General features: G+C 37.7%; 2 protein-coding genes across 7 annotated transcripts in view; both read left to right on the forward strand.

The window, feature by feature from the left end:
• The window catches only part of SLC35D2 (solute carrier family 35 member D2), a 57651-nt gene extending 47124 nt beyond the window's left edge, over nucleotides 1-10527 (forward strand). For all 3 annotated transcript variants that reach the window (XM_072596889.1, XM_072596891.1, XM_072596890.1), the window contains 3 exons: nucleotides 3150-3228; nucleotides 5598-5680; nucleotides 8165-10527. In XM_072596889.1, the coding sequence (XP_072452990.1) occupies nucleotides 3150-3228; nucleotides 5598-5680; nucleotides 8165-8282 (280 nt within the window). In that variant the 3' untranslated portion in view covers nucleotides 8283-10527. The remainder of the gene's footprint in view (nucleotides 1-3149; nucleotides 3229-5597; nucleotides 5681-8164) is intronic.
• Nucleotides 10528-18809: 8282 nt separating this feature from the next.
• Nucleotides 18810-24846, forward strand: part of HSD17B3 (hydroxysteroid 17-beta dehydrogenase 3) — a 59665-nt gene continuing 53628 nt past the window's right edge. For 2 of the 4 annotated variants that reach the window (XM_072596893.1, XM_072596894.1), the window contains exon 1: nucleotides 18962-19173. In XM_072596893.1, coding sequence (XP_072452994.1) covers nucleotides 19020-19173 — 154 coding nt within the window. In that variant the 5' untranslated portion in view covers nucleotides 18962-19019. Of the gene's footprint in view, nucleotides 19174-23704; nucleotides 23752-24846 lie in introns of all 4 variants that reach the window. The other 2 variants (XM_072596895.1, XM_072596892.1) reach the window with 2 other exon arrangements.

Here is a 24846-nt window from a genome sequence, read left to right on the forward strand (position 1 = left end):
ACACAGCCAATCATTTTTATCTTTTATGAACAGTGTTAAGAAAAAACATTCAGTAGAAATTTTAGCTTGTGAAGACCAGGAGAATTTCTGAAATTTAGATGTGTAGAAAAATGGATTTAACTGTGATTGTGATTGTAAGAGAGATGAAAAGAATGGAATTTTAATATTTGGTTTGCCTATGGTGTCTCAACACATGCTACTGCATGATCTGATAGAGCCACAGATTGTAAGAGATGTCACTTCACTTCTATGCTTGATTGTAAAGGGCTTTCAAGAAACTTAAACTTCTGTTCCTTTATTTAAAATTATATAATTTTGAATTGGCAGGGATCTTAGAGATTATCTTGTCCAAACCTTTCTTAATGTAGATGAGAAAACTGAGGCCCAGAGAGATAAATTAGCCAAAGGTCATATACCTCGTCAGTGACAGAGATAAGGTTTCCTAACACTTCATTCAGTGCTCTTTCATTTAGTTAATCAATCAACCAATAACTATTTATTAAGCACTTACTATGTGTCAAGCACTGTTCTAAGTGCTGATGATATAAATAAAAAGCAAAAAAAAGTCTCTGTTTCAAGGAGCTCACATTCTAATGTGAACAAGATATTGCTGCTGCTTGGATAGTTAATGGAGATTCAGTTAGTGTAGTCTTCCAGGGGAAAATACACTAGAAACTTTTAGGAGAGATCTAATGTTGATCTCTGATGCCCCATTCAGCTCATGATCCTACATGTACATGATTTTCTCATTTAGTCTATCGTACTCTTTCATTTTATTGGATTGATTAATCCATTCACATTTATAGTTACAGGAGTTAAGTTTCTATTTCCCTCTAATTTTTCAAAAAAACTGGGATTTTTGTCTTTGAAGACTGTATTATGTACCTCCCGTCATATTTGCTTAATATACTCTGACAACCTTATTTTCAGACTCTCTTCCCCCCCCCAAATCCCACCTCCCATTTGTTACTTCTTTCTTTAGTTTTAACTTATTAATGATTTAGTCTTTCTTCCTTTTAGTTATCTAATTTTTCTTTTGTTTTTTTCTCAGTTAAGTGAAATCCCCCTTTCCTCACTCCTTTGTACACTGTAAGCAATTCTTGTGGTACCTGTGGCAGTCTGTGGTCTAAGCAGTTTAAATTGACTCATAGGCTGCCTTTAAGTCTACAGGATGATGATGTTACTTTTAATTATCCAGTGAGAGAATGTGAGTTGCCTCACAAGATAGTCCCCTCCCTGATCCACCAGCCTAGTAGCTCCCCCACTTTCTCTCTGATGCATACATGAGATAATCTTTTTTGAAGGCTGCAGTATGTTCATTGGCCATCAAAGTATTTTCTGCTTATAAATATCTAGACTATTTTCCCATCATGAGAGAGCCTTATGCTTCAAGTGGTGGCTCTAGCCGGGCTCAGAGATGTCTAGAGATGACAAGCATTATTACTCAACATATCAAAAATATGATACCCCTAGCTCTAGAACCCCCTGCCCTACTCTCTTCTTTATGGCTGTACCTTTTCTCCCATGAGACTCAGATATTCAACATACTTTTGATCAAATAGATTATTCAACGTGGAAGGAAAAAGGTAAATGGACCTACATGGAGCCATCCACCTCCCCATACTTTCTCTTACTTTCCCCTTCCAGTTCTCCAGGGATAGCCATGGCAATTTGTGTACCACACATGCCCAGGGATCATGGAAAAGAGAAGGTGGTTTCTGGGACCCCAATTCTAGATCAGGAACTAAACCAGGGGAAACCAGGAGAAGAGTGGTAAGAGAGGCAATCTTGCCCTCCTGTTCACTACCCTGGTGGGAGTCACAGTAAGTGCCAGTGTAGCTCATTCTTGATCTAGATTGCCTCCAAATCACAGTTCTCCTACTGTCCCTGTCACCTAATGAAAACCCAGAATTCTTAAACCACAGCAGTGGTTGCCCCTTCCCTATATCCTGCCTGGTGATTATCTAGTCAGAGAAACTCCAGGATGGTGGAAGGAAGTGAAAGGCAGCCAAATTTGGGTGCAAGTTCTTAGATTGTGCCCCATCTATCCTGTCACCTGGCTTTCTGCCTGTCCTTGATGTGCTCATTCTCCCTGACACTGAGACACAGGGAAGAGCAATTGTCAGACCTGCAGTGCCAGTAGTCTCTTTATCTCTGTATCATATTCACTTCAGTCCTGGGGGGAAAATAATACTAGTTAAAATGGATATATGTAGGCATAGGTTGCTCTATGATACTTCTTGTCAATGTATAATATGTTTCTTGTTTTTGTTTTCTGGAAAGAGCACTGGTTTTGAAATCTTAGCACAATCACTTACTATGTTTATTTGTTATGGGAATATATTTACCCCTTCTAAGAATATCTGGAAGAACCTGGTTTTGTCCTTGATGGACGTTATATTTTTTAAAACTTCCTATCCAAGATCTATTTGTCCAAAATCATTTCTCTTGTTAGAAGGACTGACTACTAGACATTTTCCAGTGCATCATGATGCTGGATTCTTTCCCTCTCTTTGTGTCTTAACTCCAAACAGGTGCCCCATGGGACACTTATTCCAACTATGGGCCAATGAGGTCTGGAATTGTAGTTCTGTTACATCTGTCAGTCTGGAGTACAGGCTCGTGCCTTTGGTATATGCAGGAGCATGGCTAGCAAGAATGCAGTCCAATGTTTTACAGGATAATGAAAATGCAGCCAATTCTATATTATCTGTAATAATAGAACAAAACAAACCCACTAATAATATAAAATCCCATTTTATTCATTTGATTTTACCTTTGTCTTTCCCATCCTCTCTGCATCACCAATAAACAAAAATGAGTCACTTTTTTAGGGAAAAAAATCACTCCCCCCCTCAATCTTCATTTCTATCTTTAAAAAAAATTCCTTTCCTACTGTCTGGGAAGGAGCCAATGGAAAAATATATGTTTTGAAGACAGGCAAAATTTTCAAAAGAGGGAGGATATGGATAACCCACAGCAAGCTAATTATCTCTGAATAATTCAGAATGAATAGGCTGTTTTTAGAAATGGATCTTAAACATCTCATGACATGTGCCTGTTTACTCCAAAACATTGATAAGCGGGTCATTGCTGAATATATTCTTGTCACTGAGCGCAAGGCATGAACTGACTTTTTCTTGCTTCAGGTTTCTGCTGATGTATTCCACAGTGCTCTGTAGCTATTACAATTCTGCCCTAACAACTACAGTGGTGGGTGCTGTGAAGGTGAGTGGAAGTACTAAAGAGAAATCTTGGAATGAAGAATTAAATAAATTAATCCATTTGGTGGTGACGCTAAGAGGTTAAAGCTAGAGACTGAAATTAAAACCACTGTATCAGTGACCTAATAAAGTTTTGACTTTATCCAGTTGGTTTATTTATTAAGCTTAATACCACTGGACTAGCTTGGTCCTCATCAAAAAGGGTTGAGTGGGATGGGGAAGAAAATTGCTAACGTGAAAGCTCTCTTGTAACAAAGAAAAACCTGGAAGGATATGCAACATTCCACCTCTCTAGTTTTAATTAAAAGAAAAAAACAGCAATCCATTTTTTCTACCTTACATCTTCCAACACATTGAAAAAAAAAGAAAAATAAATTCCTTTGACAAATACATATAGCAAAGCAAAACAAATTCTCACATTGTATATTAAATATGTCTGTTTCTGTATTTCTGTCTGTTTCTGTATCTATATCTGTGTATGTCTCATCCTGTGTTCTAAATCTATCACTTCCTTGTCAAGAGATGAATTTTATATATATATATATATGTATATATATATATATATGTATTATATATTTCATCATCTGTCCTCTGGAATCATGGATGACTATCATGTTGATTGTACTTCTTATAGCTTTCTAGCTTGTTTGTCTACTCATTTAATTCTTCATCAGTTTACTAAAACCTTCACAGTGTTCTTTTTATAATTTTTAAATTTCATTTATTTATTTATTTATAATTTTATGTTTGTTATAGGATAAATTGTTATTCTTGTTCCACTTCTTTCTGTATCAGCTCATCTAAATCTTTCCATCAATTTTTGAAATCACCTGCTTCCTTAATTCTTACAACATTGCAGTATTTCACATTCATATGACACAGTTTATTTAACCATTCCTCAGTTGTTGGGTTTATCTCCTTAGTTTCTAGTTTTTTTGTCACCATGAAAATTGCTGCTCTAAGTATTTTTGTAAATAGAGGACCATGCTGTTTAGTAACCTTTTTGCATATAATTACAAATTGTTTTCTAGAATGGTTGTACCCATTCACAGATCCATTAGCAGTGCATCAGTGTTCCTGTTTTTTCATAGCCCTTCCAACATTTATCATCTCCCCTTTTCTTCATTGTTTGCTAATCTTATGCTTATGAGATAGAATCTCAAAATGAATTTGAATTTCTCTAGTAGTGATATGGAGAGTTTTTTTCATATGGTTATACATAAGCTGGGTTTTTTTTTCCCTTGAGAACTGCTTGTTCATATTCTTAGATCATTAATCCATTGAGAAATGGCTCTTATTCTTGTAAATCTGAATCAGTTCTTATATACCTCACAAATGAGACCTTAATAAGAGTAATTTGCTGAAAAGATTTTTTTCCCAATTATTTACTTCTAATTTTAATTTAAGCTTTATTGGATTTATTTGTACAAAGCTTAAAAAATTTATGTAATCAAAATTATCCATTTAATCTTCTGTGATCCTCTCTATTTGTTTTTTGATCATGAACTTTTCTTCTATCAATAGATCTCATAAGTAATTACCCCCCCTGTTTCTTAAATTTGTTTATGATGTGATCTTTTATATGTAGATCACATATCCATTTGGGACTTACCTTGATACATGATATGAAGTGTTAGTCTCCTATCTCTGCTTACCTCACCCTTAATCAGTTCATACAAGTCTTCCTAGAATCTTCATTTATCATTTCTTACAGCATAATAGTATTCCATCACATACATATATTGTAACTTTTTCAGCCATTCCTCAATTGATAGGTATCTCCTGAGTTTCCAATTGTTTGCCACCACCACAAGAGCTGATGTGTATGTGTATGTATGTGTGTGTATATTAAATATATATATGATATATATACATATATCATATATATTTATGCACATGGCCTTTTCCCTCCTCCTTTGCCTTCTTTGAGTTATAGATCTAGTAACATTCCTTATACTTTCAACAGGTGATATCACATTTTCCTTCACTGAGAAGATTGAAACCATTATTTGTGAGATCCTTTAGTCTTCTCTATACCCCCTCAATAATATTTCATCATTATCAACCAATTTCTCTTCCAGTTGGCCATAAAGTGTATAGTTTTTTCCTTCCTTGGTTCACCAGTATAATGTAAGTTCCTTGAGGGCAAACATTTTTTTGTTTTGTCTTTTATCCCTGCTGCCTAGTCTAGTGCCTTGAATGCTTCATATATGTTTTTTGAATGTAGTTAAACCATAAGGGATAGGATAAAGATAACTAAAGCATTTTCAATGTCAGTATTCACCATAAATGAATTTTGTCTTAAGTTAATTGTTTCCTCGTAAGTAGGTGTTTTTATTATTAACATACACCAATCCTGTGTTTTGCTTTCAGAATGTATCCATTGCTTACATTGGAATGTTATTTGGTGGAGACTACATTTTCTCTGTGTTAAACTTTTTGGGACTAAACATTTGGTGAGTATAATATTAAGTGGGCTTATACTGGTGAAAGTATATGAGTAAAGCAGGAGAAATGACTAGCAGGTGTAAGTAGAAACATGGCACTCATCAATGGGGTATGAATGAATGAATGAAAAAGCATTTGCCAAGTTATACTTATTATAGTCACTGAGGATATAAATATAAAAAGCAAGACAATTCTTGCCCTCAGTTAGTTTACATGCTATTGGTTATACAATATACATACAGATAAACATTGTATATAAGATGGTTGTTTGGAAATATGAAATTTTTCTTCCCTTTCATTATAAGTGGATTAGTCCCCAGGCTAACCCACAGAACACTATTTAAGCAATAAGGTAACTAGCAGTTACATTATTTTATGGTACTATGCTATATGTTGGTGCTATAGAAACTCATCACCAAGTATAACAATGTGTCTATGGGGACATACATTCAAAGTTGCAACTCATTATACATCCTGGCTGTGAAGGAGAGGGAAAGCTCTCCTAGTTCCAATCCACTATTGGTAATTCTAGGACCTAGGGTGGGAATTGAAGTAGCGGAATGAGTGAAGACTTGAGTTAAAAATATGGAAGGGGCCTTTGTTGAGAGGGTAGGAGTGAGTAGATAGAGTATCTGGCCTGGAATGATGAAGACTCATCTTCCTGAATTTAAATCTGAATTCAGACATTTACTAGCTGTGCGACCCTGGGCAAGTCACTTAACCCTATTTGCCTCAGTTCCCTTCTCTGTAAAATGAGCTGAAGAAGGAAATGGCAAACCACTATCTTTGCCAAGAAAACCCCAAATAGGGTCATAAAGAACAGCACCAGCAAAAGAGGTAAGGAATTGGGTCAACAGCTGAGGAGTCCTCTGAGTGAGAACTTAGATGGGGTGGGGCAGGAGATGGAGAAGCAGCTTAAGGTGCTTTCTTTGGAGCTGATCTAGTCAGCCTTAGATCCTGAACTGTTTCTCCTGGGCAAGGTGAGACGTAGGAAGGGGAAAATATTGAGATGGAGTTTTAGAAGGTGGTACCAAATGGGAAAGACTGAGAGAGGAGGAAAGCTCAAGCAATGGCAGAGGATGTGAAGAGGGAGTTCCTTTGGGTACTGGGCCACTTAACTGGCTGAAGGGAAATATACAGACTGGGCACATGTAAGTTAAGTTTATGAGTGCTCATTTTAGTTGTTGATCTGGAACTAATTTATATAACTTTGGGGCAGCTAGGTGGTGCACTAGATAGAGCACCAGTGCAGGAATCAGGAGGACCTGAGTTCAAATCTCACCTCAGACACTTGACTCTCACTAGCTGTGTGACCTTGGGCAAGTCACTTAACCCCAATTACCCCATCCTGGGTCATCTCCAGTCATCCTGATGAATATCTGGTCACTGGATTCAGATGGCTCTAGAGGAGAAGTGAGGCTGGTGACCTGCACAGCCCTCCCTCGCTCAACACAAAGACAAGTGCAAGTCATGTCATTATTTCTCTGATGGCAATGAAGGACGAACACAACACACAGTTTATATAACTTAATTCATCTTCATAATTTGGCCAAGCCTTTTCTTTTTCCAGGTTAGTGTATAATTGTTTTGCTTAAATTATCCAAATAATCTGCCCCTCTGATTTTTTCTCTGTAGCCTTATGTGTGTATCATTTGGAGAATAGCGTCCTTCTGAAACTGAGGAGTTGGGGTCTGAGTTTTCTTCTCCTCTTTGCAAATAGATATGGGCAAGTCATCTAATTTTTGTGTATGCCTCCCCCTTTTTAAGTGGATGATTGAGGTCTTTGAATTTACTCCCCTGCCAGTAAGAGGCAGTATGGCGTAATGGAAAGAACACTGAACTTAGTCTTAGAAGATCTGGAATCAAGTCTCATTTCTGCCACATATGGACCCTGTGACTTTGGGCATGCCACTGAAGCAGGTGCTACATAGCTATAAAGCATATAAATGTCATATAAATGTAGAATACTGTGGCAAAATGGATAACCACTTGGCCTGGGAGATGCAAAAACCTGGGTTGATATCCCATGTTTGATGAATCACTTCACCTCTCTGGACCCTAAGCAACTCTCTTAAGGCTATAAGATAGAGAGAAGGTACTGACTCCTCCTTGGTTGAAAGAGTTCCCTCATCTGGAAGTACTCAATATCAAATGAAATCACAAATTCAAGCCTTGTGCCTTATGCTACTGTTACTTGATTCTACAAAGTATTTTGAATTTCAGACAGTGGTGTGATGAGCGTGCACCATCAGCTATTTAATTCATTATACCTCTGCCCTAAAATAGCATCTTTTTCCTAGTAAAGAGGAAAATATACAGTGAAATTCTCAAAAGGAAGCTTGAGGAAACAAAAAACTGCAGTGATCTACAAACCAAATTGTGAAGCTCTGGAAACATTGAGTTGATTGTACATATGCAAATTTTCTGGATTTTCATTGATTCTGATTACCTTTTTCCAGGTATTTGTTCATCTTTTTTCCCTTTCTTTTTAGTATGGGAGGAGGAGTGATGTATACATTTTTAATGTTACAAAACCCAGAGCATCCTAAACAGCGAGTGGATGAAGAAAATATACCTACTGATGCAAAGCTAGAATCTGCTGTTGACTGATGGACTGACAGGGAGAGCTGTGGATAGAAATTCACACAAGTGGGAAATACACCTTTACATGTTAAGCACATGACAAAATGTTTATTGAAAGGAAAGTCTACCTCACCTACCATTGTGTGAAAAAACTGTATGGAAGTTGATTTTTGAAAAATAATGGACATAAAGCAATTTTTTTTTTGTTTCAAAAGGAGAGTATTTCCAGAAGAAAATTTGTAGGTTTCTGGACTCGATGTCTTTTCTTGCCTAAAGGTTTTCTTAATTCTCAAACTTTAGATCTTTGGTAAAGACATCAGTTTCATTGCCATGACTGTCTGTACAGTGGGTTGTATTTTCACCCAAGGGCAGATTAGAAATTACAACAACAGAAGTGCTATGATGGTAAGGATTTTGTACCAGACAACTTGCCATTTATTTCAAAGATCCATGAGAAGGTGCCCATGAGAAGAAATCTGTTTTAATAGAAATATTTTCAAAGAGTGTTCACCAAAACTAGCGCATGAAGTAGCTGTTAGAGTCCAATAAATTTTCCTTTGGTTTTGTGTGTACGCATGAGCCTGTCTGACAGGATGTGTTCCTCTTCTTTTCTTTAAAATATGAAGTAAAGATTTGAATGCTGCATATTATGATACTACTGCAGAGAAACAAAAAGGCGGCATAGCCTAATAGTTGTGTATGGTGGGTAATTCCAGGGTCTTGAAAAATAATGGCTCAGGGGAAAAAATATATGCAGGGCCTGAAGATTTTGGAGCTTAGTATCTCTCTGCTTATCTCCTCCAAGGTCCTCCCAGAGTGTTTTAAAAATTCAAGCTATTTTGATTTTTACCAAATATGTACATCCTTTTGGATTTTCCTGACTGTGCTATAAATATTTAAATGAAGCACTTACTGAAAGATTTGTCAGTTAGAAGACCTGAGTGTTAGTATGTGATCTTAGAAAAATCACTTAACCTCTTTGGACTTCGATTTCAGAGAGAAAAGGAAGAGAGGAAGAGAGCGAAAGAGGAAGGGAGAAAACAGCCTTGAGCAGATCAATGGTTCCTGACCAGGGCTCCAGGAACTTATCTGTGTGTTTTTAATATTTCGATAATTGGATTTCAATATAATAGTTTTCCTTTGTAATCCTATGTGTTTCATTTTATGCACTTCAAAACGCTGCTCTGAGAAGTGGACCTTAGACTTCACTAGACTGTCAGTGGTGTCCATGATACTAAATCGGTTAAGAATCCTTGGGCTAAATGGTCTTTTAGGTGTCCCAGCAAAGCTAACATTCTGGGACTTTTCTGATCCTATAAAAAGTATTTTTAATTAAACTTTTAAAGATATTCAGGATGATTTTTGCATTCCAAAGCTCTTATAACATGAGGAGTTTATAAATTAAAATTCTTTGTCTACTTCAATGATCCCAATGGCTATTTTGGTTTTTTTTTAAATTTCTTCAGTGGACTTTTATTTGGCAGCCTGCTCAGGAAGAGAGTTATTTCTCTTTACTTCTGCATATTGACCAGCAGAGGTCACCCCAAGAGCATCATAGCTATCTCCTGCTTAGTCAGTTCTATTTGGTACCATTGATTTGTCCAGCTGGTGGAAGCAAAGTACCAAGTTTCAGAGCATCTCAGCAGAGTGATGACTGACCCTTGGAATTCCAGCATGTTTTGTGAAAGTTGGATCTAGTGTGTGTGTGTGTGTGTGTGTGTGTGTGTGTGTGTGTGTGTGTGTGTGTGTGTGTAGGCACTTACTTTTGAGAGAGGTTGGGAAGATTGCTGTAGAGGAGTGGCGGGAAATCTGAAGGTTCGGAGAAGGATGTGTTGGGTTTCATTTTGATTAAATGGTATAGGTGGTGCCATGGTAGTGCCTGCATATCATGATACTAGTATGATACTATCATGATACTCAGAGCACTGAGCTTGGAATTAGGAGGACTCATCTTCATGAATTCAAATCCAGTCTCAGATAGTTGTGTGACCCTGGACAAATCACCTAATGCTGTTTGCCTCACTTTCCTATCTGTAAAATGAGCTGGAGAAGGAAATGACAAACTCCTGCAGTATCTTTGCCAAGAAATACCCCCGAAATTGGATCACAGAGAGTTGGACCTGAGTGAACAAGTAAAATGATCTTTTTTCTAACTATAAATTAGCAATCAATATTAATTGACTTGACAACGAATTTTGGCTTATTTGATATTGGGCATATATTTTCTGAACACTATTATATTTCTTCCAATAAAAATGATGCAATTTGTTAACTTGGTGGATTTCTTTCCCTTTATTTTTCCTTCTGTGCATCCATGTATATTTGCACATACATCCTGAGTCTTGAGAAATTAGCTTAGAGAAAGCAGATTGTTAGAGTAGCTATGGTGAATCAACAAGCATTTACTAAGCACTTATTATGTTTGCAGGCACTGTGCTAAGTGCAGGTAATACAAAGAAACATATATGACCAGACAGTCCATAATCTGAATCCTTTTCTATCACTATCAAAAAGAGGAAATGTGTGGTCATTTTAGGTAAAGTCAAACAAGGTATCACTGGAGATACCTGCTGTTGTGTGTGCGGGGTCCTCCTACTCCGCTTCCTGCCCTTCATTCATTTTTATATTGCTAATTATATTGACGATTAGGTTAAAGGGGAACAGAGGTCTATAAAGATATACTATGCCGCCTAGGAAAGGACAGTGATAGTTGCCCAAGACCCTAAGAGACTTCATTTTGGTCTTTTAACATCCCCATCATAACGATAATTAGCATTTATCCAGTGCGTTAAGGCTTATAAAGACCATTAGAACATTCTGTAGATGCTGCCACAGCAGTCAGTTTATCTAGCTGCTCCTTAGATCTCATTCTGATTGGCCCACCTCCTTTTCTGATCACACATTTCCTAGACTATTCATTTCTTTTAATTAAGTTATTATTGGTCATCCTGAATCTACCCTATGAGGTAGGCATCGCAAGTGTAATTATTTTAATTTTACAGATTCGTTTCAATTACATATTTACTAATCACTATTGTAGTATTTTAATAGATTCTATAAATTATATAATAAATATTATATATTTACGAATCACCATCATAGCTAGTATTTATATAACACTTTTTGGTTTGCAAAGCACTTTACATATGTTATCTCATCTGTTTCTCACAACAGCCCTGTGAGGTAGATGTTAATATTATCCTTGTTTTACAGATGTGGGACATGGATTGTCTTAATCAAATTTTTAGGGGGAGAGAGTTCAGATTTACCGTAAGGCCGTGTTGCCTATGACGCAATGAACTCTAAATCAGAAGGCTATAAATATGAAACCAGATCTCTGTCACTTGCTACCTGTGTGTGACTTTGGGCCCCTCTGGGCCTCATCTGTCAAATGACAGGGTTGAACTGGATGACTTCTAAGATCCCTTCTAGCTCTGTGTTTCTCTTCAATATTCCTTGGCTAGTTTTATTGTACCTGGAATTGTATTGAGTCATTGAGTGAACTAGCAATGCCCATGTGAGATCCAGGATTTTCAAGGTCACTTAGAAGCAGTATTAGAATCTGCAAGTTGGAAGACTCTACAGAGGTAATTTAGTCCAATCTCTTCGTTTATATGTAAATCCTATTTATGTCATCTTTATCATATTGTATAGGCAGTTAGGTGCTCAGTTGATGAAATGCCAGGCTTGGAGTCAGGAAGACTCATCTTCCAGAGTTCAAATCTGGCCTCAGATAGTTACTAGCTGTGTGACTCTGGGCAAGTCACTTAGCCCTGTTTGCCTCATCAATAAAATGAACTGGAGAAGGAAGTGGCAAACCGCTCCAATATCTGTGTCAAGAGGAATCTCAAATGGAATCATAAAGAGTCAGACATGACTGAAATGACTGAAAAACAACAATATAACCCATGGCTTAGAATCTTTGTGATTAGCATTCATGCAATGGGTTAAAACTTGCCATGACCTTGGGGAACATCAGAATTTGGCTTATGTTATGACCTGGATCTAAGATTTATCCTCTGGAATTGGAATGAAATGAGACATTCATAATCCATTTAACAATTAACAAAAAGAAATTTGCTTATCCATAGCAAGAAAAGAATATTCAGAACAAGGAAGGTTTGTTCATCCAGGGGGAACACACTGATTCATTTGAACATCTTTTTCTAGTATTGTTTATGCAGCTGGTCTGGGTTGCATGCCAAGGGAACAAGCTCTAACTTCCCCTGTGTCCAGGCTTCTGTGTACCTGGGTAATCCAGAAACTAAGCCAATGTCCCTGAGCCATGGTTCTCTGAACCACTCAAATCTTGAAGACATGTCAAATACTTTTAAAGGAAAAACACATTTTGCATAGGGGGTGGGGGAAAGGGAGAGGGTGAGGTTTAGGATATTGCTCTCAGTACAGTTAATCTTATCTCATACTCCAAACTCTCTTGCAGGAACTGACACTAACAAACTAGCAAACAAATTATGTTGATTAGAGACTGTAAGAACCCCGAAAAGGCCGTGGAAATAGTTCTTTTCTAGTGAACTCGCTTCCACCAAGATTCAGCAGTATCTCCTTGAACTCATAGTCCTAGACCTGTTTACGATCAGGGTTATTATCAGATCAGAGTTCAAATCTGTCCTGAGACGCTTACTACCTGTGTGATCCTGGGCAAGTCATTTAACCCTATTTGCCTCAGTTTCCTCATTGGTAAAATGAATTGGAGAAGGAAATGGCAAACCACTCTAGTATGTCTGCCAAGAAAACTCCAAATGGGATCACGAAGAGTGAGACATGACAACAAAAATTACAAATGACAATTGGATAACCTGACTCAATTTGTTGTATGTTCCTATCACTTCTAGCTCATCTCCATATCTTTGAGTAGCATGGTTGCTTTCAGCAAGTCAGAGCCAGTGCTCCTTATGGTCATTTGTCTCAGGCTGGATTTCATGCTCCAGCTCAATATAATTGCTGATGCTTCTACTGGACAGTAAACCCATCCCAGCTTGGCCCAGCACCAAGAAGCTCCACTCTTTTCTCCTATAATGTACTTCTGACTTATTCCTATCTGGTATAAGGTGGATGGGAGAAGATAGGTGCTGCTTATCAGTCACTTGAGTACCCTAGAATCCCCCTACTATATATGTGTATGTATATGCATATATACTATTACATATATGTGTATTATACTTGTATGTTAGCCTCATTGCATATTAGCTCACATTTTTACAATACTTTAAGGTTCAAAAAGTAAACTGCTCAGACTTAAAGAGATTAAGTGCCTAACCTGGTAAATATCAGAGTGAAGCTTTGAACTCAAGTCTTCTGGATCCAGATTTCTCCATATTTTCACTACAACCCGCTGCCTTTTAGTATTCTCAACATGTCATCATCCTTGGTTTCATCTTTGACTCCTCACTTGTCCTCATTTCCTGTAACTAATCTGTGGTAAGTCTGGTTTTGACCTTCACAACATGTCCCCTTCCCTGTACTTACACACACCCACCACATTGGAGGGGGCCTACATCACCTCATGTAGTCAGGCCTAGACTTTTATAATGTGGGAGGTTAGTCCCCCTGCTACAAATCTTTTCCTGTTCCAACCCATTCTCCATTCATCTGCCAAGAGGATTTTCCTAAAGCATAGGTCTGACCAGTCACTTCCCTACTCAATAAATTTCATTGACTGCTTACTGTTGCCAGATCAAATATAAAGTCCTCTGACTTTTAAAGCCTTTCAAAACTTGGTCCCTTTCTGCCTTTTCAGTCTTCTTACATTTAACTCCCTTTTGTGTACTATGTGATTCATACAACAATTCTGTTATATCCATCTTGTTTTTAAGCAGCACTTACCTGTTCATGATGACTTGCCCTAATTCTTAAGATTAAAATGGTCAAAACAACAAACAGTAGCTAATGAGCAAAAGTATAGAACTTTCATAATCATTCTGCTTATTTGTATTTCCTTCTGATCTGTAGTTTTCTGCTGTGTATTTTTTAAAAGAATCCTTAAGTGATCCAATTTTATTTTCTTCTTTTTTTATTTAGCAACTCTGTCTCTAATATACTTCTCCCTCTCCTAAGTCCCCACCCCCAAAATGAAAAAAAAAAAAGATAAACAGAATCCTTGTATAACAAACATGCATAGGTAAACAAACATGGGACTCTACTGGCTGTGTCTAAAATCTGTGCTGCATTTTGCACCTCGATTCCATTCTTTGTCAGGAGGTAGGTAGCCTTCTTTGTCATCAGTCTTTTGGAATCAAGGTTGGTTATTGAAGGGAACAGAGTTCCTAATCTATCAAAGTTATTTCTCTTTACAGTTCTGTAAGGGCAAACGAAGTAGGATCTTTTGCTGTTTTTGTTTTACTAAAAGTACCTCTGTTGGTTGTTGTCCGTCCTCAAAGAGGACCAAAATGATATCAACATGATAAAGTCAAGTTTCAGTGTGTCTGACTGTGGCTGATCAGACCAATATGAGCTCGGAATGTTCTACCATAGATTGGGCCCAGACAGTGCATGTGAACATTTATCCAAATTTGCACATCCTACATTTCTTTTGTGCAGTTTCAATTCTGCTTTGCCCATAGAGCACAGCACCATTTTTGATGTGGGCATGCCATGCTGGGTGGTCCTGTGCCAGTGTCTCCCGTGTCCTGTGATCAAATCCAAAGTTCTTGAGAGAGATCTTGAGAGGGTCCTTGTATCGCTTGTTCTGATCACCATGTGATCGCCTACCCCATGTGAGTTCTTCATAAAATAGTCTTTTTGGCAAGTGTACATTTTGCATTGGAACAACATGACCAGCCCATCGGAGTTACACTCTCTGAAGCATAGTTTGAATGCTTGGCAGTTTAGTTTGAGCAAAGATCTCAGTGTCTGGTACCTTATCCTGCCAGGTGATCTCAGAATCATCCTAAGACAGTACAAATGGAAGTGATTCAGTTTCCTGGCATGGCGCTAGTAGGCTTGTCCATGTTTTGCAGGCATACAATAATGAGATCAGCGCAACAGACTGTAGACCTTCAGTTTGGTAGTCAGTCTAATATCTCTTCTCTCTTATACTTTTCCTCAGAGCCTGGCAAACACTGGCTTTGGCAGTGCCTGTGTCAACCCCATTGTCAGTGTGGAAGATCTTTTCCACTCCTTGTTGGGCCTGCCCATTGAGGAAAGCTTCATTAGGGGAGTTGTTTTGTAGGAGGGTCCCAAGTACCTTTTGTTTTTTCTATTGAATCACTGGGTCAGAGGTCATGCCCTCTGGCTCTGAGAAGTGTATAAATACTCTGAGGGTAAGGTTTTACTTTGGGCCTTAGTTTTTGGTAAGAAGGTTTGAGTGTGAGATGAGTACTCTGGGAAGCAGTAAGGAATGCCCCCCCCCCCCCCCTTTGAAAACTCAGATGTTGGTGCTTCCCTTAAAGTGATTGTTAACCCCTCAAAAGTTGCCTTTTTTTTTTTTTAGAGAAGCAGATAAAAGAATCTGTGATAGCAGACCCCCCTGTATATGTTGGGGTGCTTACTGATACAAGTTCCCACCATCATTTTCAAACCTACAAGATGACAGAAGCATTGTTAGATAATAGCTCATTTGAAAAAGATCTGGAGGTTTTCATGGATTATAAGGTCAGTATGAATCAAAAGTGGGATAAGCCCAATTCAGTCTTAGGAGAGACCATTATTGAGGACCAAAGAGGTGAGAATCCCTTTGTATTCTTTCCTGCTCAGATTCTATCTGTCAGATTGCATTCATTTTTTAGTATTACATTTTAGGAAAGACTGGCATTCTGAAGTATCGAGATAAAGTCTATTATGTTGGATAAGGGCTCCAAATTTATCCCATATGGAAAATAGTTGAAGGAATTTGAGATGTTTCATCTGGAAAAGAGAAGGTTAGTGGGGGAACTGTGACAACTGTCTTCAAATACTTTAAAAGTTGTCACATGGGAGAAGGAAGGGGTAAGGGAATAAGCTTTATATAGCTATCCAGCATGATTTGAACTGGGTGAAATAGGTGGAAGTTTCTGAGGGGATAAATTTAGGCTTAATGCAAGGAAAACCTTCCTAGCAATTAGAATCATCTTCAAATGGAATATGTAGGGTGGCAAAGGTAGTGGGTTCCCCTTCTATTAAAATCTTCAGTCAAAGACTGGTAGATTGCTTATTGGGTATGTTGCACAGATGATCCTAGTTTAGGTGTAGGTTGGGCTAGATGTCCTCTGAAGTCTGTTTCAACTCTGACATTCTGTGATTCTGTAAAATACTCACAGTGCTGGGGAGCTCATTACCTTGTATGGGAGCTAACGCGAGTTTCAGATAACTAAACAAAAATGAACAATAAGTGAAAATTTGCCTTCCACATATAGGACTTAGTCGTCTTCCTCTGGAGCAACATAGAATAAATCTAATCCCCTTCCTATATAAGAGCCCTTCAAATACTTTTAAACCTGTTCTATCCTCACCAAGACTGTCCTTCTCTACACTGGTTCCAGTTATTTCAACACATATACCCCATTGATTATGTTTTTGAATCTTTTGACCATTGTGATTGCCTTCCTCTGTGTATAACAATCATAATAAGAACAGTGGACATTAATATAGTGTGTTACTGCTTACAAGGGCAACTAGGTGGCACAATGGAGAATGTGCCAGACTTTGAATCAGGAAGACCTGAGTTCAAATCCGACCTCAGAAACTTACTAGCTCTGTGACTATGGAAAAAAATCATTGTGCCTCTTTAAATTTCAATTTCCTCATCTGTAAAATGATCTGTAAAAGGAAATGGAAAACCACTCTAATATCTTTGCCAAGGAAACCCCAAATAGGGTCACAAAGAGTCAGTCACAGTTGAAATGACTGAACAAGACTTGCAAAGTCTATCACACATCTATTAACTTATTTGATCTTTACAACAACCCTCTGAAGTAGTCTCTAATAATAACATCCTCATTTTACACATGTTTCCTAAGTAACCCAGCTGAGAAAGCACTATGCCTGGAGTCAGGAAGACCTCGATTCAGAGCTTCAGAAACTTAACAGGCAAGTCACTTAACCTCTCTGTCTGCCTGTTTCTTCAGTTATAAAGTGGAGGTCATAACAGCACCTATCTCCCAGGATAATATCAGATAATATCTGTAAAACACTTAGCATAGTTCCTGGAACATAGCAGGCACTAAATCAATGTTTATTCCCTTCCTATTCTCTTACGTTGTGCTTGATCAGGTAATTTTTTGAAACTATGACGAAGGCATTTACATTTATCATGCTTTAATTTTGTCATGTTAGATTTGATTCATTTCAGCCTAAGGCCGTTTTTGATTTTAAACATGTCATCCAATGTGTTAATGGTCCTTTCCAGCTTTATATGACTAATCTTATAAGCATCTAAGTCATAAAAATACTGAAGAGAATAGGGCCCATGTCTGAGTTCTGGAGTGTGCCATTAGAGGTCTTGAGGGTGATATCAATCCACTAATGAAAACTCTGAGCATGGTTATGCAAACAATTACATCTCCACCTAACTGTACAATCTCCTAGCCTATATCTATCTCTCCATCTTGTTCATGAGTGATTGTCAGATGCCATGTTGAAATCCAGGTATAATAAGTCTACAAGACTCCACTTAAATACCCATTGAATAACCTATCACAAAAGAAGGTGAAAGCAAGGGTGGTTAGAATACCATGCCTCAAGTCAGAAAGATTCATCTTCCTGAGTTCAAATCTGACCTCAGACACTTACCAGTTGTATGATCCTAGGCAAGTCACTTAATCCTTTTTGCCTTAGTTCCTTATCTATAAAATGAACTGGAGAAGAAAATGGCAAACCACTTCAGTGTCTCTGCCAAGAAAACCCCAAATGGGGTCACGTAGAGTTGGGCACAATTGAAAATGACTCAACATCATCAAAGGACATGAAATTTGGTATAAGATCATTTTTGTGCTCTTGTCGGTTTCTAATGATCACTATTTGGTTACCCAAAAATAGTCATTTATTTCCTTTAAGGAAGTAGAGCTTACAGAAGGGGGAAGGCATGGAGGCATGCAATTTTGCAAACCTTCAGATCCTCAGAACTACTGCATTTAACTGTAATCTTTTGGGTTTGTCTTCCTCTCTTTTCCTGTCCTTTCACAGTTATAAAAAAGTCCTTTACTGATCCTATAATCCCTTCTCCTGGAACCTTCTTGGATGAGAATGTCCTCTTAAATTTACAGACTTATAAATGTACATTAAATTTCAATGCTAATGCTTCTTTTTTCTCCTGATAAAGTGTGTGTGTGTGTGTGTGTGTGTGTGTGTGTGTGTGTGTGTACTTAGGAAACTTAGCTCAATTGAATTCCATTCAACATCACTTTTACCCTCCTTTCAGATAGCATTCATTCCCCTTGAGTAAAAAATGAATTGCTACATCCTAATCAGAGCCTCAGGATAACCAGGTTCTCTCTGTCCTATTACAAAATACTTCTTTATTTGCACTTTGCAATTTCCCATTTCTGGAAGACAAATCATAGGCCATCATTTTAGCCACGATAAGATCCCCTTTCCCTCTGCTTTGGCCCTACCCACAATCCCTTAAAAAAATCTTCTGGCCAATCCAAAAGTCTATGAATCTTAGTTTGATGTGAGAAGGTTATTTTAATTTGATCATATATGGCTTGGTGGGAGGAACTCATCTAACCTTACTTTTCATTGGACATATTTTTTTTGGCATTGATCTCAAAGTCAGTTGCATGGCAGTCAGTGTTAGAATTTCATCAAGGTTTGCAGTCCAGGTTGACCATGGGTGAAATTCAGGATCAACTCTTTATCCTTGTAGGGGCACTGGTGTGTCTGAACTATTTGCTGAAGTGTGTGAAATTCTCCAGATATTTTCTCCTGCATTTATGGAATCCATTGCCAAAATCTTTCTTTCGATCCATGGGAGAATGGGCAGGTAAAAGAGTTCATATTTCTTAATGTTACTGTTGTTTATGTACTTGCCATTGTAATCTCAACAGTTAGGAACAGAGCATGTAACTCAGGTTATTTTCATTTTTTTAGAAAAGTATGGCTTTAAGTAGAAGGTAGAGAAAGAAAAAGAGGATAGAAAAGATTCTAGAACTTGAGAGCTACAGGACATCTCAGATTTTTACTTTTGATTTTTACAAGCATTTATTAAGCACCTACTATGTGCTAAATGCTTTCCAAATATTCATTTTATCCTCACAACAATCCTGGGAGGTGGGTGCTGTTAGATAAATTTTATAGGTGAGGTAACTAAGGCAGATAGAGGTTAAGTAACTTGTCCATGGTCACATAGCTAATTGGAACTCAGGCCTTTCTGGATCCTAGTCCAGGATTCTATCCAATAAGTCCTTAGTTTCCCCTAATGATATTAGGACATTTAAATACAATTCCTTCACTGTACAGATGAGGAAACTGTGATAAATTCCTTTTTTCAGGTCACATAGCTAGAAAGTGACCTAGCTAGTATTTGAATCCAGGTTTTTTGATATTTATCCCATTACCCCATAGATGCCTGGCTTCTGAAAGGAACAATCAGGATAAAATTCAATGTAGTGTTTTGAACAGTACTGTGGGATGGAATTTAGGACAAGGAATAGTCCTTCACCATCTTTTCCATCACCAACTTGTGGTATGACTTCAGTCAAGTAAGTGATTTTCTTCTCTGGGCCTTAGTTTCACAATTATAAAATTGGAGGGATTAGACTAGTTGACTCCAAGGTCCTTCTCAATTAGCTTCAAGATTCTGATTTTATAAGAAAGATAAGAAATTACAGGGTGCCTTAACTCTAAATTATTGGAAATAGATACTCTTAAGTCAACTTGTCTCCTCTCATCCTATTTATGAACAAGACCAGCCAGCCAATCTCCAGCTCTGAAAATTAAGACATTAAGACTGGCAATTCTTTCTCATGCAGTTTATGTCTTATATAAAATGTTGATCAGATGCTACCAGGTCACAGTAAAACTCCAGTTACATGGTTGAGATTATATTAAAAGGAATTATGTATCTTGAAGAACACTTCCCAAGACTTTTCTCCAGTGATGTAGGCTGGGCAAGGGTTGGCCCTTACTGCTAGGTACCAAGCAAAGCCAGTGAGTGAGAAGAAATAGAAACTTGTAGAAACAATCCATAATATATGAATTAAGAGTAATTCTATGCAGCTTTAGCAAGGAGGATGACATCACTTCATGGAAACTTTGTTGGAATAAATGAGCAAGTAGACTGTTATTGTTGATTGTTAAAATTGAATCGCTGATTTTTCTGGATTTCTTTCTTATCCTCATTAAGACAAGATTTTATTCTTTACAGGCTAACTGGTTAAACAGGTTGATTTCCAGCATCCAAAACTTTTCTCCCACTAAGATAATATCTACCATTTTACAATATCCCTTCCCTTCTGAATGTGTAGCATTAAGGTAGAAAAAACACACACATGAATAGCTGTATAAAGGAATTAATTGGCCTATGATTTAATTGGTAGAAATAATTCTCAAATGAGGAAACTCCCTCTACCGATCTAGGTTGACATTCTCTGTAATTTGTAGGTTTAGCAATGGTGTCAAGAGAGCTGCTCACAATCTTCCCAAGTGTAGCCTGAACCAGATAAAAATGTAATTGAGAAATATTTATCAAGTTAAATAAAAATACAATAAAATATAGATACAACAACACAATAAAATAATAATACAATAAAACATAGACATTTTTAAGCTGCCAATATGTGCCAGGTAGTTTTTTGACAGCACTAGAATCAAGAGCACTGAGAGGTTAAGTGATTTAATGAGGGACACACAGCCAGGACAAGACAGAGTCAGGACTTGTATGGGGCTTTAAGGACAGCTCTCTATCCATTTATACCAGGCTACCTCTCCTGTCTCTCTCTGTGTGTATTCATGTACATGTGTGTGTCTTTGTATACATAGCAAACACACACACACACACACACAAAGTAATGTGACATAATGGTTAGAGGGCTAGCCTCAGAATCATGAAGATTTAGTTTTGTCATTGACGTATTGGTTAATAACTCAGTCAGGTAGCTGAATCTCTCAGTGCTTCAGGCAACTCTAAAACTAAATCCTACATTAAGAACTGATTGGCACTGACAGAGGGAGTTTCCTCACTAGTTTTCCATGCTAATAAAATCATAATACTCAACAAAAATCAGTATAGCTACGTAGATGCATACAACTTACTCACACACACATGCAATACACATACTCACTCCCTGAAAGTTTAGGCAATGGTGCGATTCGATGGATGACTGGGCTCGAAAAGTAGTTGTTAATGTTTATTATCCTGGCTAATACAACATTCATTATCCTGGAACCTCTTCTGATTAAGAGTTTCTCTGAATGTAGCTAAGCTGAATCTTAAATAAGAGATTCATAATTCATTGCTGGGTCTCTTGGCTTGGAGAATTCTACACCATGATGATTCCCAGAATTCCAGAGTTAAGAAGATACATCAAACACTAACACACACATGAAAAGAATTTCCACTCTAATGTGCCTAACCAGTGTCCATTCAGTCTCTGGTCGAACAGCTCTAAGGAGAGTAGAGTGGTTGGCAGGGAGTGATTTTTTTAAAAGTCACTGAGAAAGCCTGTCTCTGCTAAGGCATTTGGCATTTGTATATGGGGAGAGGGAATTTAGAGAGCAAGGGTGACCTGCACAGGAGGGGAAAGTATCCGCAACTAAGAAATCACTGATTTTTAAAGTTTTGAATGAAATATTAAACTATATACACCCACACATACCAGAAACCTAAAACCAATGGTTCATTCATTACATGGAATTAAGGGAGTAGGGATGACCTAAGAATCTGAAAGAAAATAAGGGAGCGAAAGGCAGCAAAATTTTATTTCCAAAGCATCATCTTCACCTGTTTTCTGATTCAGCATTTGAGATGAGAAATGATTTAGATGGAAAGGGATGGGAAGTAAGCTTAAAAAGAGTGTCAGAAAAAGATACTGCAGCATTCGCTCATAGTGAAAGAATTGGTCAGACTGAATTTTGAAGATGTCATATTCCTGGATTACGTAGGTGGAGAGCTTTGTGGAACACTTCTATTGATATTAGGGTTTTGTTTTTGTCACGTAACTTTGACTGAAGGAAGATTATAGAATCATTCCAAGAAAAGGAAATGGCATTCTGGGCATGGGGCAAGTTATCATATAGGCTTTAAATAATGGAGAATATTGTTAACATGTTTAAGCAAATGGATAAGAATCTGTTGATTATCACAATATTGAAGTATTAAGATCATCAGAGTCCTGGACTCTGGTTAAGAAGAAATTGTGTTTATATCTTGCCTTGGATATTAATGAGCTCTGTGACCATGCACAATTCACAGTTAAACTCTGAGCCACAGTTTTCTTATCTGTAAAATGGACTGGGAATGTGGAAGACTGGAGTTTAAATGAAGTCTCAGATATTTACTAGCTGCGTGACTCTGGGCATCTAGGTGACACGGTGAATAGAACGCTGGGCTTGGAGTCAGGAAGACCTGAGTTCAAAACTGACCTCAGAAAGGAAAATCATTTAACTTCTGATTACCTCAGTTTCCTAAACTAGAAAATGGAAATCATAATAGCACCCACCTTCCCAGGGTTGTTATGAGGATAACATGAGATAACATTTGTAAAGTTCTCAGTACGATGACTGGCACACAATAGGTTCTTAATAAATGATTGTTACCTTCCCCTTCTTTCCTCTCCCCCACCCCCTTTCCCCTTTTTGACTTATATTTCTAGGGAAGCAGAGTGGTTCAGTGGAAGGGATATTGTACGTGGAGTTAGAGAAATGGAGTTTAAACCCAGTAATGATTTTTACCACTAATGAACTGTATAACTTGGTACAAAGTCACTTCACCACTCTGGGCCTTAATTTCCTCATTTGTAAAATGAGAGAATTGGATGGAGTAGACCTCTAAGTCCCTTCTGGCTCTAAATCTGTGATCCTAGTGTCATGTTACTGGCTGCCAATATACTGAGATTCCCTCCTCCCTGTGTTTTTTTGTAGTAGATTATGGACAGGAGCTGTGAATAGGAAAACTATTTTTCAAGCAAATGAAGGATTCAATTGTTCTTAAAATGATCTACAATGTGAACCGATAAAGATAATGAAAACATTCCCTTGAGGGAGTGCAGGCTCTTCTGTCCGAATTTTTATCACTGATGAGTCCCTGGTCTGAATAGAACGTTTCTTGAGCCTGAGATGGCCTCTTTTGGAATGTCTCCATCTCCCCCAACATCCTTTTGTAAGGGAGGAGAAGGCTTTTAATGTTAATCTCATAGTTCAAAGAGAGAGGCAGCAGCAGTGAAGGGAGAGTTGGTACTTTGGCTTATCAAATGTAGAATGGAAATAGGGATGAAGGAAGTTCTGGAGAGGCAGAATATAAAATTTGGATGTGAAATGAGGTTTAAAGTGCTTTCAACTATTTTCTCCTTTTTCAGTGATCACAGGTGCTGGAGATGGAATTGGGAAAGCATACTCTTATGAGGTAAATTACCAAGAACATCTGTGGATTAGACTAGCATATTCCTGAAGATTGCTTCCATTCAACATTCTCCTTCCATTTAGGACTTATTGTTATCATTACTGTGCAAAACCGAATGCCTAGTTAGGAACTAGCTCGATGTGTCACTCAGCAAAATCCATTGCCTACAGAAAATTTCAAGGTTCAGGAGAATTTCCTTCCTTCCTTCCTTCCTTCCTTCCTTCCTTCCTTCCTTCCTTCCTTCCTTCCTTCCTTCCTTCCTTCCTTCCTTCCTTCCTTCCTTCCTTCTTTCCTTCCTTCCTTCCTTCCGTCCTTCCTTCCTTCCCTTTCTTCCCTCCTTCCCTCCAGTTGGGCACATAGTAAACAACGCAATAATCCATTAGACCCTGGCACCCTTAAGTAGTGGCTCTAATATTTTCTATTGATAATCATTTTCACTGATTATAAAAAGACCATTCTATGATTTAGAGCTGGAGGGGAACCTTAGAATCCATCTAATTCAACCCCCTTATTTTGCAAATGAAGAAACTGAGGCATAGGGAGGTGAAGTGATTTACTCAAAGTTACAAAGGATTCCAATACAGCTTCTTTGACTAGATCTCTTTCTCTTTCCATTACGTTACATTGCTTTTCAAGATTGTAACTAAGACTAGAGCCAGGGAATTCTATCTTACTTTAGGTCCTAGACCTTGGAACCATCTTTTATGGTAGTTGTCCAGACTCACTATCAAGAGGTCCCAGGTTTCCCATAGCCACAACTGACCCCAACTTGAACCTTTCACATCTTTGGTACTAGTGAAAGAAAGACATCTGCCTTGCCCACTTTACATGAGCCTGAAATAAGACAGAATTAGAAATAAGAGGAGATTTGAACCCAAACCCTTCTGAATTCATGACCAGAATGTTATTTACTACCCCAGGGGTTCTCAAAGTTTTTGGTCTCAAGATTCTTAAATATCACTGAGGACTCCAAAGAACTTTAGATTAAAAGGTTTCTATCTATTGCTACTCATTATATTAGAAATTAAAACTGTCATATTTAAAAATACTTATTAATTCATTAAGCCCATTGCATATTAATGTAACATAATTTTATTT

Source organism: Notamacropus eugenii, chromosome 3, assembly GCF_028372415.1.
Source record: "Notamacropus eugenii isolate mMacEug1 chromosome 3, mMacEug1.pri_v2, whole genome shotgun sequence".
Taxonomy (NCBI): domain Eukaryota; kingdom Metazoa; phylum Chordata; class Mammalia; order Diprotodontia; family Macropodidae; genus Notamacropus; species Notamacropus eugenii.